Below are 15403 nucleotides of genomic sequence, written 5' to 3' on the forward strand. Positions count from 1 at the left end.
TCAAAAGGCATAATAATAGGAGCATGCTATAGACCGCCAGATTCAGACGGTGAGCACAATAATCTGTTATACAATGACATTAGAAATGTGTGTAGCAAAGGAGAAGCCATACTAATGGGGGATTTCAACTTCCCCCAAATAAAATGGGAAAACCCGGTGGGTAGCGCGAAGGATGAAATAGAAATGGTGGAAATGACAAATGACTGCTTCCTAACACAATTTGTGAAGGCACCCACTAGAGGGGAGGCATGCCTTGATTTAGTCTTTTCAAATAACGAAGATAGAATAACTAAAACAGAGGTCAGAGAACCACTGGCAAACTCAGACCACAACATGGTCTCATTTGAAGTGTTTTTTAAATCCCCAAAAGTAAAGACTAAAGCTAAGGTTTACAATTTTAGAGAAGCAAACTATGAAGGCATGAAACAGAGACTAACAGAAGTAGATTGGAGTAAAATAGAGAAAACACCCACAGAAGAAGGATGGTTGTTCTTCAAAAATGTAGTACTAGAGGCGCAAAACAATTATATCCCTAAAGTAGACAAATCTAAATGTAAAACTAAATTGCCAAAATGGTTTAATAGATCAATTAAAAAAAATATTCAGCGAAAAAAGGCACTTTACAGAGTATTAAAAAAGGACCAAAAAGAAAGTATGCAGAAAGAGTACACAGAACTGCAAACGCAAGTCAAAAAGGAAGTTAGAAAGGCCAAGAGAGAAATAGAAATGAACATTGCTAAGGGAGCTAAAACCAATTCCAAAATGTTTTTCCAATATTACAACAGCAAGAGAACATTCAAAGAGGAGATTAAATGTTTAAGAGATACAAATGGCAAAATCGTAGAGGAAGAAGAAAAAATAGCAAATATGTTAAATGATTACTTTTCACAAGTTTTTACAAAGGAAGATACTGACAACATGCCCCACATGTCATCCAGTTCCTATCCAGTTTTAAATAACTTTAGCATAACTGAGGCAGAAGTGTTAAAGGGACTAGGAGCTCTTAAAATAAACAAATCCCCTGGGCCGGATGAGATCCTCCCAGTAGTACTCAAAGAAATGAAAGAAGTAATTTACAAACCGCTAACCAAGATCATGCAGCAGTCTCTTGACACAGGGGTGGTACCGACAGACTGGAAAATTGCAAACGTAATACCGATCCACAAAAAGGGAGTTTTTTTTTTTTTTTTTTTTTTTTTTTTTTTTTTTTTTTTTTTTTTTTTTTTTTTTTTTTTTTTTTTTTAACAAAACTGAACCAGGTAACTACAGACCAGTAAGCCTGACTTCTATTATATGCAAACTTATGGAAACTATAATAAGATCCAAAATGGAAAATTACCTATATGGTAACAGGGTACTGGGAGACAGTCAACATGGTTTTAGGAAAGGGAGATCGTGCCTAACTAACTTGCTTGATTTTTTTGAGGATGCAACATCGATAATGGATAATTGCAAAGCATATGACATGGTTTATTTAGATTTCCAGAAAGCTTTTGACAAAGTCCCGCACAAAAGATTAATTCTCAAACTGAACGCAGTTGGGATTCAAGGAAACACATGTACATGGATTAGGGAGTGGTTAACATGTAGAAAACAGAAAGTACTGATTAGAGGAAAAAACCTCAGAATGGAGTGTGGTAACCAGCGGTGTACCACAGGGATCATATTAGGTCCTCTGCTATTCCTAATCTACATTAATGATTTAGATTCTGGTATAGTAAGCAAACTTGTTAAATTTGCAGACGACACAAAAGTAGGAGGAGTGGCAAACACTGTTGCAGCAGCAAAGGTCATTCAAAATGATCTAGACAAGATTCAGAACTGGGCAGACACATGGCAAATGACATTTAATAGAGAAAAGTGTAAGGTACTGCACGCAGGAAATAAAAATGTACATTATAAATATCATATGGGAGATATTAAAATTGGAGAAGGAATCTATGAAAAAGACCTAGGAGTTTTTGTTGACTCAGAAATGTCTTCATCTAGACAATGTGGGGAAGCTACAAAAAAGGCTAACAAGATGCTCGGATACATTGTGAAAAGTGTTGAATTTAAATCAAGGGAAGTAATGTTAAAACTGTACAATGCACTTGTAAGACCTCATCTTGAATATTGTGTGCAGTTCTGGTCACCTCGCTATAAAAAAGATATTGCTGCTCTAGAAAGAGTGCAAAGAAGAGCGACCAGAATTATTCCGGGCTTAAAAGGCATGTCATATGCAGACAGGCTAAAAGAATTGAATCTGTTCAGTCTTGAACAAAGAAGACTACATGGCGACCTAATTCAAGCATTCAAAATTCTAAAAGGTATTGACAGTGTCGACCCAAGGGACTTTTTCAGCCTGAAAAAAGAAACAAGGACCAGGGGTCACAAATGGAGTTTAGAAAAAGGGGCATTCAGAACAGAAAATAGGAGACACTTTTTTACACAGAGAATTGTGCGGGTCTGGAATCAACTCCCCAGTAATGTTGTTGAAGCTGACACCCTGGGATCCTTCAAGAAGCTGCTTGATGAGATTTTGGGATCAATAAGCTACTAACAACCAAACGAGCAAGATGGGCCGAATGGCCTCCTCTCGTTTGTAAACTTTCTTATGTTCTTATGTTCTTAAGAGCTGTGCTCCCTTGCTGGAGCAGTTGTCGAGCTTATGTCTGCATGTAGATTATAGATTGCGACATCTACCAGCCCTGACCCCTACCCCTGTGCACGCTACAATACTATTACAGTATGTTTTTCATAGATGAAATGGTAGTCGTATCAGCTCAGAGACGACAGATGAAGAGAAGGAGATGCAATACCGTTTTATTGGACTAACTAAACAATAATTAATCACAAGCTTCCAAGACCTCAAAGGTCTTTTCTTCAGGTGAAAGTAGGAAAGGGATTTAACAAAAAAAATATATTTTGAATTACTACAATTCTAATGTAAGAAAAAAAGCTGTGTTGGGGAAAAAAACAAACAGTATGTGTAATAAACAATGACAATAACAAAGACAAAATAAATAAATAAATGATAGGAATAAAACGCAAATAAGCAAAACGTTTTAACATACATGGATGAAGGCTATATTTGCATCCTGAGCCATTCTAAAATAAAGGCATAATACAACAGTAGTGATGTCAAAAAGTTATAATTCCTCTAGAGGAAAATTTACTTTAACTTTGACCCTTTCCATTCTTCGAGACCATCACTTTCAATTCAAACACAAAATGTCTCGTTTTCAACCACTCAACAACACCCACAGTACAGAGTTGTTCAATAATGATCAACAAAATGAGAATCAAAGGTACATTCGTATCTCAGAGGCTGGGTTTACATACACATGAAAATTGACTGTTGACTGCAAAACAACAAAAGAATATCCTTTGGTCAGCACGACTTTATGGGCAGGGTCAATCCCTTTCTTACTATAAAAATAGCTGTAAAAACACATGTAAACCGAAGCAGGAATTGTAGAAAACATAGACACACACACCCCCCCCCCCCCCCCAACACACACACACACACACACACACACACACACACACACACACACACAAACACACACACACACACACAAACACACACACACACATTATGGACTACTTCAACACTAGAACCGCCGGTACATTTTAAACATCATCAATATTATTGAAATGCAAGACAAATTATTGGATACAACTCAAATGTTTTTAAATGAACAGTTAAACATAAAGGGGTTTATTATATGTATAAAAAATAAAAAATGTATTTTAAAAGGCGCTTCTAGTGTTAATGAAATGTAACTTTTAGATGTTCCACAAACACATACACACAAATATAAATTCAAAGTAGTAAACTTGTCGAAGTTATATTTTATATAATTGTGTGTGTGTGTGTGTGTGTGTGTGTGTGTGTGTTGGAAAGGTAACCAGACAAACAAGTAGCTAATGTGCGACGTAATTCACAATGGGCGCAGTAACATGTGAACTCATGTATCTTGTTCATTCTTTCCCTAATTAGTATGCAGACAGGGACATTTAAGTATACCCTCCCCTAAATCACTATAATTGCAATAATTTGCATTGTCATGGCCCGAATTGTCATCCTGAGTCATAACTACGTGGAAACTCAAATCCTGAGAAGTACAGCCAAAACATTGTGAGGAAAACGGTCATGACTTGGCCCTGTAAACACCATCAGAGAAACTGGAAAAACGGATAATGACATAGAACGTCTGTACAGCACTGAAACACTACGTTTAAAAAGAAAAACAACTGTACTGCTGAACCTCGTCTTTAATATTAGCATCACAAGGGTATCCATGTATTGTAAAAAAAATAATAGATGGGCCTCTTTAGTGAGTACAGGAAAACAGTTCCATCTCGGATTTCTGTGACAGTTTATAAATTGCTCGACCTTTGGTCTAGTAAGTGATAATGTCACAGAAACCCTATATGAATTTACTTTCCTGTAAAACACTGAAGCCCATCTATTTATATATATATATATATATATATATATATATATATATATATATATATATATATATATATATATATATACACACACAGTACTGTGCAAAAGTTTTAGGCATGTGTGAAAAAATGCTGTAAAGTAAGAATGCTTTCAAAAATAGACATGTTAATAGTTTATGTTTATCAATTAATAAAATGCAAAGTGAGTGAACAGAAGAAAAATCTACATCAAATCAATATTTGGTGTGACCACCGAAATGAACATAACAACCGCAAGAGGGGGCAATCATGCCCCACAGCTATCCTCTATTGGTTGAGTATATGAGTTTAGGGGGTAGGGATGGATGAATTGTCTACTAAGTGCCAAATCCTGATAGGAGCAGGGAATTTTATGTAGGAACTATATAACCCATGTATGTGCTTTACCCCAGCAGAATACACTAGTTACTGATGAAGTGACTGTTATTCTCCGGAGCGCTTTGTATTTTGATGACCACTGCAATAAACCTTTGATGCAACAATCGGTGTGATTGATTGTCTCTGAACATCTATGCACTTTATTTTGCGACCCTACACCATCAACTTAAGGGTACTGTGTGCCAAAACAGTCACGAGGGAGACTATGCGGCAGTAGGACAAGATCGGTCCACATGTAAAAAATACACGGAACAGCGCCTCAGCGTCTGGTTAGAAAGACATGTGTCTTAATATTGTTCTATGAACAGAGGGTCTTTAACAGTACGATATCGTACTGGGATACGCTTACCACATTGGTAAAGCTGGAGAGCGTACTCAGAGAGTACAGCAGTTTAAATCAGACTAACACTAAGTGGTCTGTTCCACTAATATAATAGAATCCAAGACCAATGCTCCAAAAAGTGAAGCAGATGAATCCAGTACATTCAGTCTGTCGAACCTCATGAAAGTGTGTGGCGTAGCCCAGCTAGCTGCAGCACTTATTTCCGACACTGGGACACCTCGAAAGAGGGCCCAGGACGTCGCCATACCCCTGGTAGAATGCTCCTTCAATTGTCCCGGAGGGGGAAGGCCAGCAGATTCATAAGGCAGAGCAGTGGCGTCCACTATCCAATGGGAGAGACGTTGATTAGACAATGCCTGGCCCAGCGTTCTAGAACCATAGCACACAAACAACTGTTCAGTGTGTCTGACACCCCTTGTACGGTAAATATAGCACCTCAATGCCCGCACTGGGCAGAGCATGTGCAGCCGTTGCTCCTCCAGAGAAGGGAAGGGAGGATGGAATGCCATCAACTCCACAGATTGGTTCCCGCGGAACGGGGATATTACTTTAGGCAAAAATGCCGAGTTTGGTCGCATGGAGACTCTAGACCCGTGTTCAGCAAAGTGAGTGCAAGAAGGGTGCACTGAAAGTGCATGCAGCTCGCCCACACGTTTTGCTGAAGCAAAAATGCAGTCTTTAGAGACATGAGCTTCAGATCCACAGTATGGAATGGCTCAAATGGGGTTTTTGTAAAGGCTTCCAGCACCACATCAAGGCGCCACGAGGGGAGGCTAGATGTCCTCGGAGGACACAGCATCCTCGAACCCTGAAGAAATTGGGACGCCAGGAAATGGTTCCCAGGCGATAACCCATCTATGCATATGTGACAAGCAGATATGACAGCTGGGTACACCTTCGATGTGGAAGGGGACCTACTGTCATCTAATATTTTCTGGAGAAACTGTAAGATAACTGCCGTGGGGCAGGTAACTGGGTCCTGGCCCTGGACCAGACACCAGTCCTGAAATAACTGCCACTTATACGCGTATTGTGACCGGTAGAGGGAGCTCTCGCACTCTGAATAGTGGCAGTAACTGCCGATGACAGCCCTAGAGCTGACAGGCGTTCCCGTTCAGGGGCCAGACCCATAGCTGAATCAGCTGGGGATTCGGGTGCCACAGATCGCCCTTAGCCTGAGAGAGGAGATCCGCCCGCAGGGAAATCTGCCTCGGCTGGCCGTGCAGGAGTTGCACCAGTCGAAAACCAGGTCCTTCGGGGCCACCGAGGAGCTACTAGAAGCACTGAAGCTTTCTCTACCCTGACCTTCTTTAGGAAGGCGTGGAGCAGTGGTATCTGTGGGAAGGCACATAGGAGACAAGTTGGCCACTCGTGGGACCGAGCGTCGACTCCTAAGGGACTGTTGAGGTCTCTCATTGAGAACCAAAGAGGGCAGTGCGTACACTTCCGCGAGGTGAAGAGATCTACATCTGCTCTGCCCAACCACTCCCAGATGTGTTCCACCGCCCTGGGGTGGAAACGCCATTCTGAGGCCAGGTGATCTCCTCTGGAGAGGAGATCTGCAGGGTGGTTGAATCAGCCCGGTAAGTGGACTGCTCGAAGAGAAGCCAGCCAGGTCTGCGACCACAGTAACAGCCGAACCGCCATGCGGTGAAGGCTCAGAGATCTCAGGCCACCCTGGCGGTTGATATATGCCACGACCGTGGTGTTGTCTGACCGCACCAACACGTGTTTGTTCTGGATCACCTTAAGAAAGTGCTGTACGGCGAGATTTACTGCCCTGAGTTCCAGGACATTGATGTGGGCTGAGGCCCAAGGCCCCGTCCACACTCTTCGAGTCTCCACACCGTTCCAGACTGCGCCCCAGCCGTGGTTGGAGACGTCTGTGGTGATTACTTCCCTCTGGAAAAAGGGGGCCCATGGTTGTCCCCTGACGAAGGTTGGAGGGGATCCTCCAGCAGCACAGGGTTCTCCAGCAGGACTGGTATATCACCAGCCTGCAATGTCTGTCTTGTTGCGGGTGAAGCTCAAACAAATTGATCCAGGCCTGGTAAGGCATTTCGTGGAGAAGGCTCAAAGGAAGGGCCTGCGAGGCAGCAGCCATCAACCCCAGCATGCGCTGACACAGCACCATGCTTACTGTTTCTCTCAACCTGAATAGGGATAGGCAAGACTCTATTGCGGTAACTCTCTGAGTTGAAGTGTGGCCTTTATAGATACAGAGTCCAGGTGGAGGCCCAGGAAATCCGATTGCTGGCTTGGCGTGAGGTGGCACTTCTGCAGGTTCATCCTGAGACCGAGCCGTTGGAGGTGGTCTGTGACCAACGCCATATGTGCCAGGGCTTGCTCCTGTGACTGAGCACAGATGAGCCAGTCTTATAGGTAATGCATCAGTCGAACGCCCTTAACCCGCAGGGGGGCCAGAATGACATCAATGCACTTGGAAAAGGTGCGAGAAGCAAGGGACAGGCCGAAAGGGAGTATGGAGTACTCATAGAACCTGCCCTGAAATGTGAAGCGAAGGTATTTCAAGTGCCCGGACCTGATGGGTATTTGAAAGTACGCATCAGGTGTTTGTTCAGAAGTCTCAGATGTCAGTGATCTTGCAAGCAACTAATGCGCGATTAAAAAAAAAAAAAAAAGGAATGTCATGAATCTTAAGGTATGAACCAATCACAACTGGATCCTCTGGTTACTATAGCTACCGCTTCAACTGAGTAGGCGTGTACTAAACGGGAAGTAAACTGAGCTGTTTTATACTCTGTACAAAGTAACCAAAGATATTCTATATAGAAGATATTTGAATTAACTGCTTAAAAAAGAAATAGAAAATAGAAGACACCTGTAGTCCCGCGGGCTTTGCATCGTTACAGTTCGGTAGTCCGGACCCAATTTTTGGTAGTCCTGGGTGCCCGGACTACTGATTTATCCGCCCCTGGCATTATTTTGTAATATAGTCCTGTATTTCACTGGTTCATGCATTACTGTGTTTAGTAGCCTAACTACTGTCCTGTTTGCAATGTACTATTTGACCTACTACAACCATAAATGCGGAGTAAAAAAATATAAATGCTGTAGTGTGTGTCAATATAGATCTATGGCCAAAAGTTCTCCATCCCCCTATAGATTAACTAAGTTTCCTTCATAAAGTCAAATTATACCTGCTGATTTGCAGGTTGCAGTAAATAAAATAGTAAAGCCTTTTAATTGTGCCTAAAACAACAAACACAGTTTACAATTAGATCCATTACACATTTTAATGAGTATGTAGATTACATTAGAACAGCTAAATGCAGATGTTATAATCCAACTCCTGCTGTGTCTTTGATAATCACTTTAACACTTATAAATCCCCACGGGCAATCAGCTATTCTAGTGTCTAATGGCTCTAAAGGATACAATGTATTATCACAGCTGTTTAAATGTTGCACTCATAGCAGAAGGGTATCAGTGTGCTAGATATCAACAGCGCTGCTGTAATCAAGGCTCTGTTAGTATGAAAGAGAATGCGTAACCTCTGTAAAAGTGACATCAGTACAGTCTCTACAGACACGCTCTTCTGATGTGGAGAAAACGGTTGGTTCCCTGGCATTAGCTAAGTAGCAAACATTCATATAATTTTATTTTATATAGAATTTACTTCATTAAACATATGTCTCCATAACATGGCAATGACCTTAAACACACTAATAATATAATATACTTTATCTGTTAAATACATTTAGGGGCAACAGAAAAAGTTGAATGTTTATTTTCCTGTGACCTTTTTTTGTCTGCACTCCATTCAGTGGCCTGAAACATTCCACTGTTGAAATAAACAATTAAAGATAGCTCTAAACACTAACAATGAATATCTCAGCTAAATTTGAAGCCTACAAACCATTCCTTTAACAAGAGAGCATTTGTAAAACGTATTACAGAATTTCTAGCATCCAATATTGTACAGTACAACCTGTCTAACCTGGGAACAGAATATTCTGCTGGATAATGCAGTGTGCTGGCTTACAGACATAGCTATTATAAAATCTAATACTGTACCTAGAAAAAAATGCATACATGACTAACATGGATTGCTATAATTCCCATTTTATATTTATATAATAAATATATATATATATATATATATATATATATATATATATATATATATATATATATATATATATATATATATATAATAAATAAATAAATAAAGTGAATGTTCTAACATGCTGTATAAGAGCAACTTTGAAGCTGTCTTTAAAAAAGGACCTGCGTTTCCTAATGCGAGGGCTACAACACTTGAATGAATGCGTTTTTATACCATGTTTTCATATTTAGAACATTTTTATTAATTATTTTCAAAGTGGCTTTGAGGGCCCTTTTCCCATCAAATGTTTTTTTGTATTCTTCTCAGGCTTAAATAATATAATATAACATTTAGGAGCAAAAATACAGAAAAGCAAACCAAAGCTGGAAGCTAAAATTGCAAATATTTCTACAGCAACTGTGTACTTCCCAGGTGAACTGATGTAAGCTGGGATGAAAGTGATCCAAACAGCACAGAATATGAGCATGCTAAATGTAATGTATTTAGCTTCATTAAAGTTATCTGGTAGGTTACGAGCCAGAAAAGCGAGCACAAAGCACATGGCAGCAAGAAACCCAATATACCCTAACACAGCATAAAATGCTGCTGCAGATCCCAGGTCACATTCTAAAATGATTCTGTCTTTGAAGGAGTTCATGTTTTTGTTTGGAAACGGAGGAGATGTTATTAACCAAAGAGTGCAAATTAAGGCCTGAATGAATGTGAATGCAAAAAGAGTTAGCCGCTGCTGGATGGGCCCAAACCATTTCATCATATTATTACCAGGAAGTGTAGACCTAAATGCCATTAACACGACTATTGTTTTCCCCAGAACACAAGAGATGCACAGGACAAATGTGATCCCAAAGGCAGTGTGGCGCAACATACAGGACCACTCAGAGGGCTGGCCAATGAAAGTAAGTGAACAAAGGAAACACAGTGCTAATGAAAACAGAAGGAGGAAACTGAGTTCAGAGTTATTAGCTTTAACAATGGGTGTATCTCTGAATCGAAAGAAAACAATAGCTATAGCAGTGGTTGAACAAGCCCCAGTCAATGAAAGGATCATCAGTAATATCCCCATGATTTCTCCAAATGATAGGAATTCAATGGCTTTTAAGATGCATTGTTTTTTTTGGTTATTCGATCTGTATTCCAAAGGGCACTTCATACAATCAATAGAATCTGCAAGAAAAAATGAATATAAAATCTGTTAATACCATGGTGTGAATAAGTCAGCACCTGAAAATCGTATGTACAATCTGTAGTAGTAGTAGTAGTAGTAGTCGTAGTTGTAGTAGTAGTATAACAGTTAAGTACAGATCCTCTGAGGTGCAATGATCAGTGCTCCTTCTTAACCTACCTGTCTGATTGCTGATTTCGCCATCAGCACATGGTATGCAATCAAAGCAACAAACAGGCTTTCCTTTCTGAACAGCCTTCCGAGTGCCTGGAGGACAGCTCTCACTGCACACTGATTTAGGCGCCTTGAAAACAATTACAATGTATTACATTCTGTCAGCATACTCACAATATTCAATAATCAAGACATTGGTGAGTATGTATTAAGGATGTTCATATCATGGGGTTTGGGCACGAAGTCGTAATGCTGTTATTTCAGTTTTAACTTATCTGCGATGTGTACACCTATCTTGTTTCACCATAAGAAATTCTTCCTTTTATTAGTTGCTAGGAGATATACATGTACTTTAGACCTGTTTCGCTGTAACATAAATGAAACACATAAGTACCATGAAAAATGTATATAAAAAAAATGTATACATATAGCCCATTAACTGGAATGTGTTTTATTTTTATTAAAAAAATCATTGCAAAAGATATAATGAAATGGAGGGTATATTGAGAATATAATCCATGATTTTTATTTTATTTTTTGCGATTGTAAAAGCAATTAAAACTAACCAGACCCTGTTGTTCCCTGCTCGTTTTGATTATAATGAAGGCAGGTATACACTGCGTATTAACTGTGTTTTAATCTCTAAGGCTGTCATTCACCCTGCCCTACTGTGTGTCTGTATTGTGCACTTATATTACTACACATATCTATGAACATTAATACAACATTGATAAAGTTAGAATAGTATTAGGAAGACATTACCTTATCCTGACCACCTGCCCAAACAATACTGACATTATTCATAATAAACTGTTGTTCTTCTGGTAAAGATGCATCATAGATACCAACTGTAACACAGTGTGTGATGCTCTCTTTATTGCGTTGCAAGTTAACTAATGCATATCTTGCAGTTGGATCCCCATTCTCATCAAAATAAACATTCTCTCCATTCTTGGTAGTGAAATTAACTGTTTTCAGATAATGTACTACCTACAAAAAGACAAGATATGATCACAATGATTCACACAGGAATGTAATTCCTAATAGTATAAAACATAGTCGCTTACCTGCCATGGTTCAATCTTCTTCTTATTTGCACAAGTCTTACCAGCAAAAGGTCCCTGGCCACTTTTGCATGCAAGCATGTCGTGTAGTGAATGGGCTACAGCATACACAGCTTTATAGACATCATAAGCATTTCTTAGATCAGTTACATCAGTGTACTGATTCTTTATCTCTGCTAAATTCTCATACCCTGTACATGGATTAACCGATGCAGTCTTGTCTTGGGTAGTCAGGGTGCAACTGAAAACAGTTTCCCAAAAATCTTTTAAGCCTGTATTCCCAGGGGTGTCAGATGGACGGACATTCATTAAAAACTGATCCAAACCTGTAATTACTGCATTACTAACTACAAAACCCAGTGCCCCACCCACAACTCTGAAACTTTCTCCTGCTGCAATCTCCGAAATCCAAGCTTCACTGCCTATCCACTGAAAACCAGTAACATTCTGGAGCAACAGTTCTTTAACCAGAAATTCAAAATCTGTATAAGAAGTGAAAGCTACAATAACTTTTGAAGATGATTTTTTAATAACATCTACAGTTTTAATTAGTTTTTCTCTTGGATAAGTTCTGTAAATGGTCTCTACATATTCAATGCAAACCCCCTCCTCTTGGGCTGCTTTCACAAAGGTAGCCATTCCTGAGTTGCCATAGTCATCATCATTTCTAATAGCCCCAATCCAAGTCCATCCAAAATGCTTCACAAGCTGTGCCAGGGCTCTGCTTTGATAATAATCACTTGGTATGGTTCTGAAAAACGAAGGGTACTTATTCCTGTTACTCAAACATTCACAGGTTGCAAAGTGACTAATCTGGAATTAAAAAATAAATAAATGTTATTCAAGAATATAAGAAAATGTATCTGTGTAGAAAACAAATAATAGAAAATGAAATACAGATATTTTATGTACCAGATCTTTTACTTTTCATGGAACACAGTTTTCTTCATTTAAAAGCAATGCAGTATTCTAAACTTGTTGAAAAGCTAGTCAGTATAATCATAATAGTAACATATCCAAACTGTTATCCAATAATAACTATATAGTCTGATTTTAAATAATTTAACCATCATCGGCCGCTTAAATAAATGTTATTCAAGAATATAAGAAAATGTATCTGTGTAGAAAACAAATAATAGAAAATGAAATACAGATATTTTATGTACCAGATCTTTTACTTTTCATGGAACACAGTTTTCTTCATTTAAAAGCAATGCAGTATTCTAAACTTGTTGAAAAGCTAGTCAGACTTTTGTCAAAAAAAAAAAAAAAAAAAAAAAAAAACGTATAATCATAATAGTAACATATCCAAACTGTTATCCAATAATAACTATATAGTCTGATTTTAAATAATTTAACGTTATAGTATTTCACTTTTTTTTTTTTCAAAGCGCTTATCACATTGTAGTCAGTTACACAAAGCATCCCTTTTAAATGCTAGTTGCTAGACCATGCCTGTCGTATGGGTCTGAATATAAAACTGTACAGAGTCAAGTTGACTTTGCTTTTATGATAGGTTGGAGCGGTTTTCAGATTAATTTGAACGGGGTCACCTACCTCCAGAAAAGATGCATTTACACATGTCATCAAATAAATACGTCACTGATAGGACTTGACTGTAGAAAAAGTGCACGCCTGTGTCTATTTAGGCCTGCCTGTTATGGTTGCGTGTGGGGGTTGCCATTGCATACGGTGGTTCAAGGGGGGACACATATGAATAGGATCCCAGCCACATAGTATATACAGATGCACGTCTGGCACATTGGTGGCCCTGGGGTTGCGGTGACACATGGAGCTAGGGATTGGAGACGGAGAGGGAAACATACGCAGTAGCTAACGTGTCGTGGAAAGTACAGTTCAGGGGGGATCATATACTTCTCGTGCCCCGGTTACCGTGAAATAAGCTGTTCACGTGCTGGGATGTCAAGTGAATAATTAATTGGTAATTGAATCCCAGCACAATAGTATATATAGATGCACGTTGTTACATACTGGTGGTTGTGTGTTCGGTGATACTGTAACATACTGGACATAAGATCGCACATATGAAAAAGAAGGCACATAAAAAAATATATTTGTTAAATAACTATTATAAATAAATACCTTATCTTACAGTAATAAAAGGTTTATATAGTTTTTCTCACCACTGGTATTTGAAAAGCTCTTATTGTTGTTGCAATTGCTATAGCTGGTGGAGAACTAGATGGTCCTATTATAGCATGGACAATAGATGGTTTGGTACAGGACTGGTTAGAGTATAGTTTCTCTTCTTGCTCATTCACTAAAGCCATCCCTGCCCTTATAGTCAGAGGTATAGCACTACAATCATCATATATCTTATAACCCAGTGATATACCAGGGAGTATATCTGTCCTGTTGTTTATTTCTTCAATTGCAAAGATCAGAGTTTGAGCTGATTGTAATTCTCTGAAATCTAAACTGTAAGGAAAAATACACAGAATAATTATACAGATAAAAGCTAAATAAATAAACTAAGCACATTCAACAGAGCCATTGACTCCAATCAAATCCAAACTGTTCCTTCCAGGCTGACACTGGCCCTTTAAGCTTCTTATAGTGACAATGTAGTGAAAATATGAACCGCATGCAGGAATGAAATCAGTGAATATGACACTAGTCATGCCTGTTACTATAAAATAATAATAAACTAAAAACCCCAGTCTCCTGGTAATTCTGCACTGCTGGTACTTGAATAACATTTTGTGAATAAAAAGATATTAAGAACAACACTGAAACACTGGTTAAAAAATATGAAAAGTACACACAGCTTATTAATATCATCAAACAATGGACAAGTACTGTATGTCTGCCTGTGACCGGACATATAGCTGCAAATTATTTATCCGTTTACAATACATTAATACCATTGTGGCTTCTACTTATTCATCTGGTCATAGACTATAAATAATAATGTGATACATGTTATTGGTTCTATAATGTAAATGTCATTCTGGTCATAGTGTAGGATTTTGTGATAAGCACATGTGTTGAATACTGCAACGACAGTGTCATTTCAGTTTAAAACTATTTAAGTTACATTTAAATGTTTTCACTTACTCCTTGCATTTTAGTGGTTCAGGCTCTCCTTTAAAGGCAGGTTTGGCATCTACAAGGTTGTCATGTAATTGAAAGATTCCTCCAATTGTAATGTCTCCATCCTTTAAAAACTGAGGCAATTCTGGTCTGCCTCGCAAACTGCAAACAGGCTCATCTGCCCGTGTTAAAAGAGCAGTTAATATTACTGCCATGAGTAGCATTTCAAAATTGTCTTTCTGGTCAAAGTAAAAATAGGATATTTTCTTGAGTATATATACTGTGGTGCAATGCTAATCACATGTGATGACATGAGTATGAAGTAAGTTTCTTACTCCCACCAAAGCAGTAATTCTCAAAGGTATGAATCTGCCTGGGGAAAAAGAACAGCTGTGTAGTAATCATCTAGGCATAAGCCACTGTGAATCTCGTGACTTAGCAATTACAGAGTGCTGTTTGTTTAGTTATTTATGTATTTAATTATTTAAATAGGTTTGGCAGACAGTATGTATGATGTATGTTAATTCTGAATACAGTATCACTGGCAAGTAACCTTGTAAATATAGTATCACATGAACAATTTTTTTATGCTTTATATGCATTGTAATTACAAAGGCCTAGGATTTTTCAGTTGTTTTGAAAATGTGCCGACCTGTATA

The 15403-nt window shown here is 38.7% G+C and overlaps 1 protein-coding gene across 1 annotated transcript; it reads right to left on the reverse strand.

Annotated features, from left to right (window-relative positions):
- Positions 1–9540: 9540 nt before the first annotated feature.
- LOC121327211 (extracellular calcium-sensing receptor-like) lies at positions 9541–14968 on the reverse strand. Its single transcript, XM_041271096.1, has 6 exons — positions 14769–14968; positions 13835–14129; positions 11694–12503; positions 11389–11616; positions 10633–10756; positions 9541–10454 (listed from the first exon to the last, which is right to left on the reverse strand). The coding sequence occupies exons 1-6, from the start codon at positions 14966–14968 to the stop codon at positions 9541–9543; spliced, it is 2571 nt and encodes an 856-aa protein (XP_041127030.1).
- Positions 14969–15403: the final 435 nt, after the last annotated feature.

The sequence above is a fragment of the Polyodon spathula genome, chromosome 14 (assembly GCF_017654505.1).
Source record: "Polyodon spathula isolate WHYD16114869_AA chromosome 14, ASM1765450v1, whole genome shotgun sequence".
In the NCBI taxonomy this organism is placed as follows: domain Eukaryota; kingdom Metazoa; phylum Chordata; class Actinopteri; order Acipenseriformes; family Polyodontidae; genus Polyodon; species Polyodon spathula.

Excerpts from the sequence above, each read along its gene's own strand:
- LOC121327211 (XM_041271096.1), bottom strand. The coding sequence starts at position 14,968 with ATGCTACTCATGGCAGTAATATTAACTGCTCTTTTAACACGGGCAGAT. Across the intron at positions 11,617-11,693 it reads AGAAGATTGAACCATGGCAG|GTAGTACATTATCTGAAAAC; the intron begins GTAAGCGACTAT and ends GTCTTTTTGTAG. Across the intron at positions 10,455-10,632 it reads CGAAATCAGCAATCAGACAG|ATTCTATTGATTGTATGAAG; the intron begins GTAGGTTAAGAA and ends TTTTTCTTGCAG.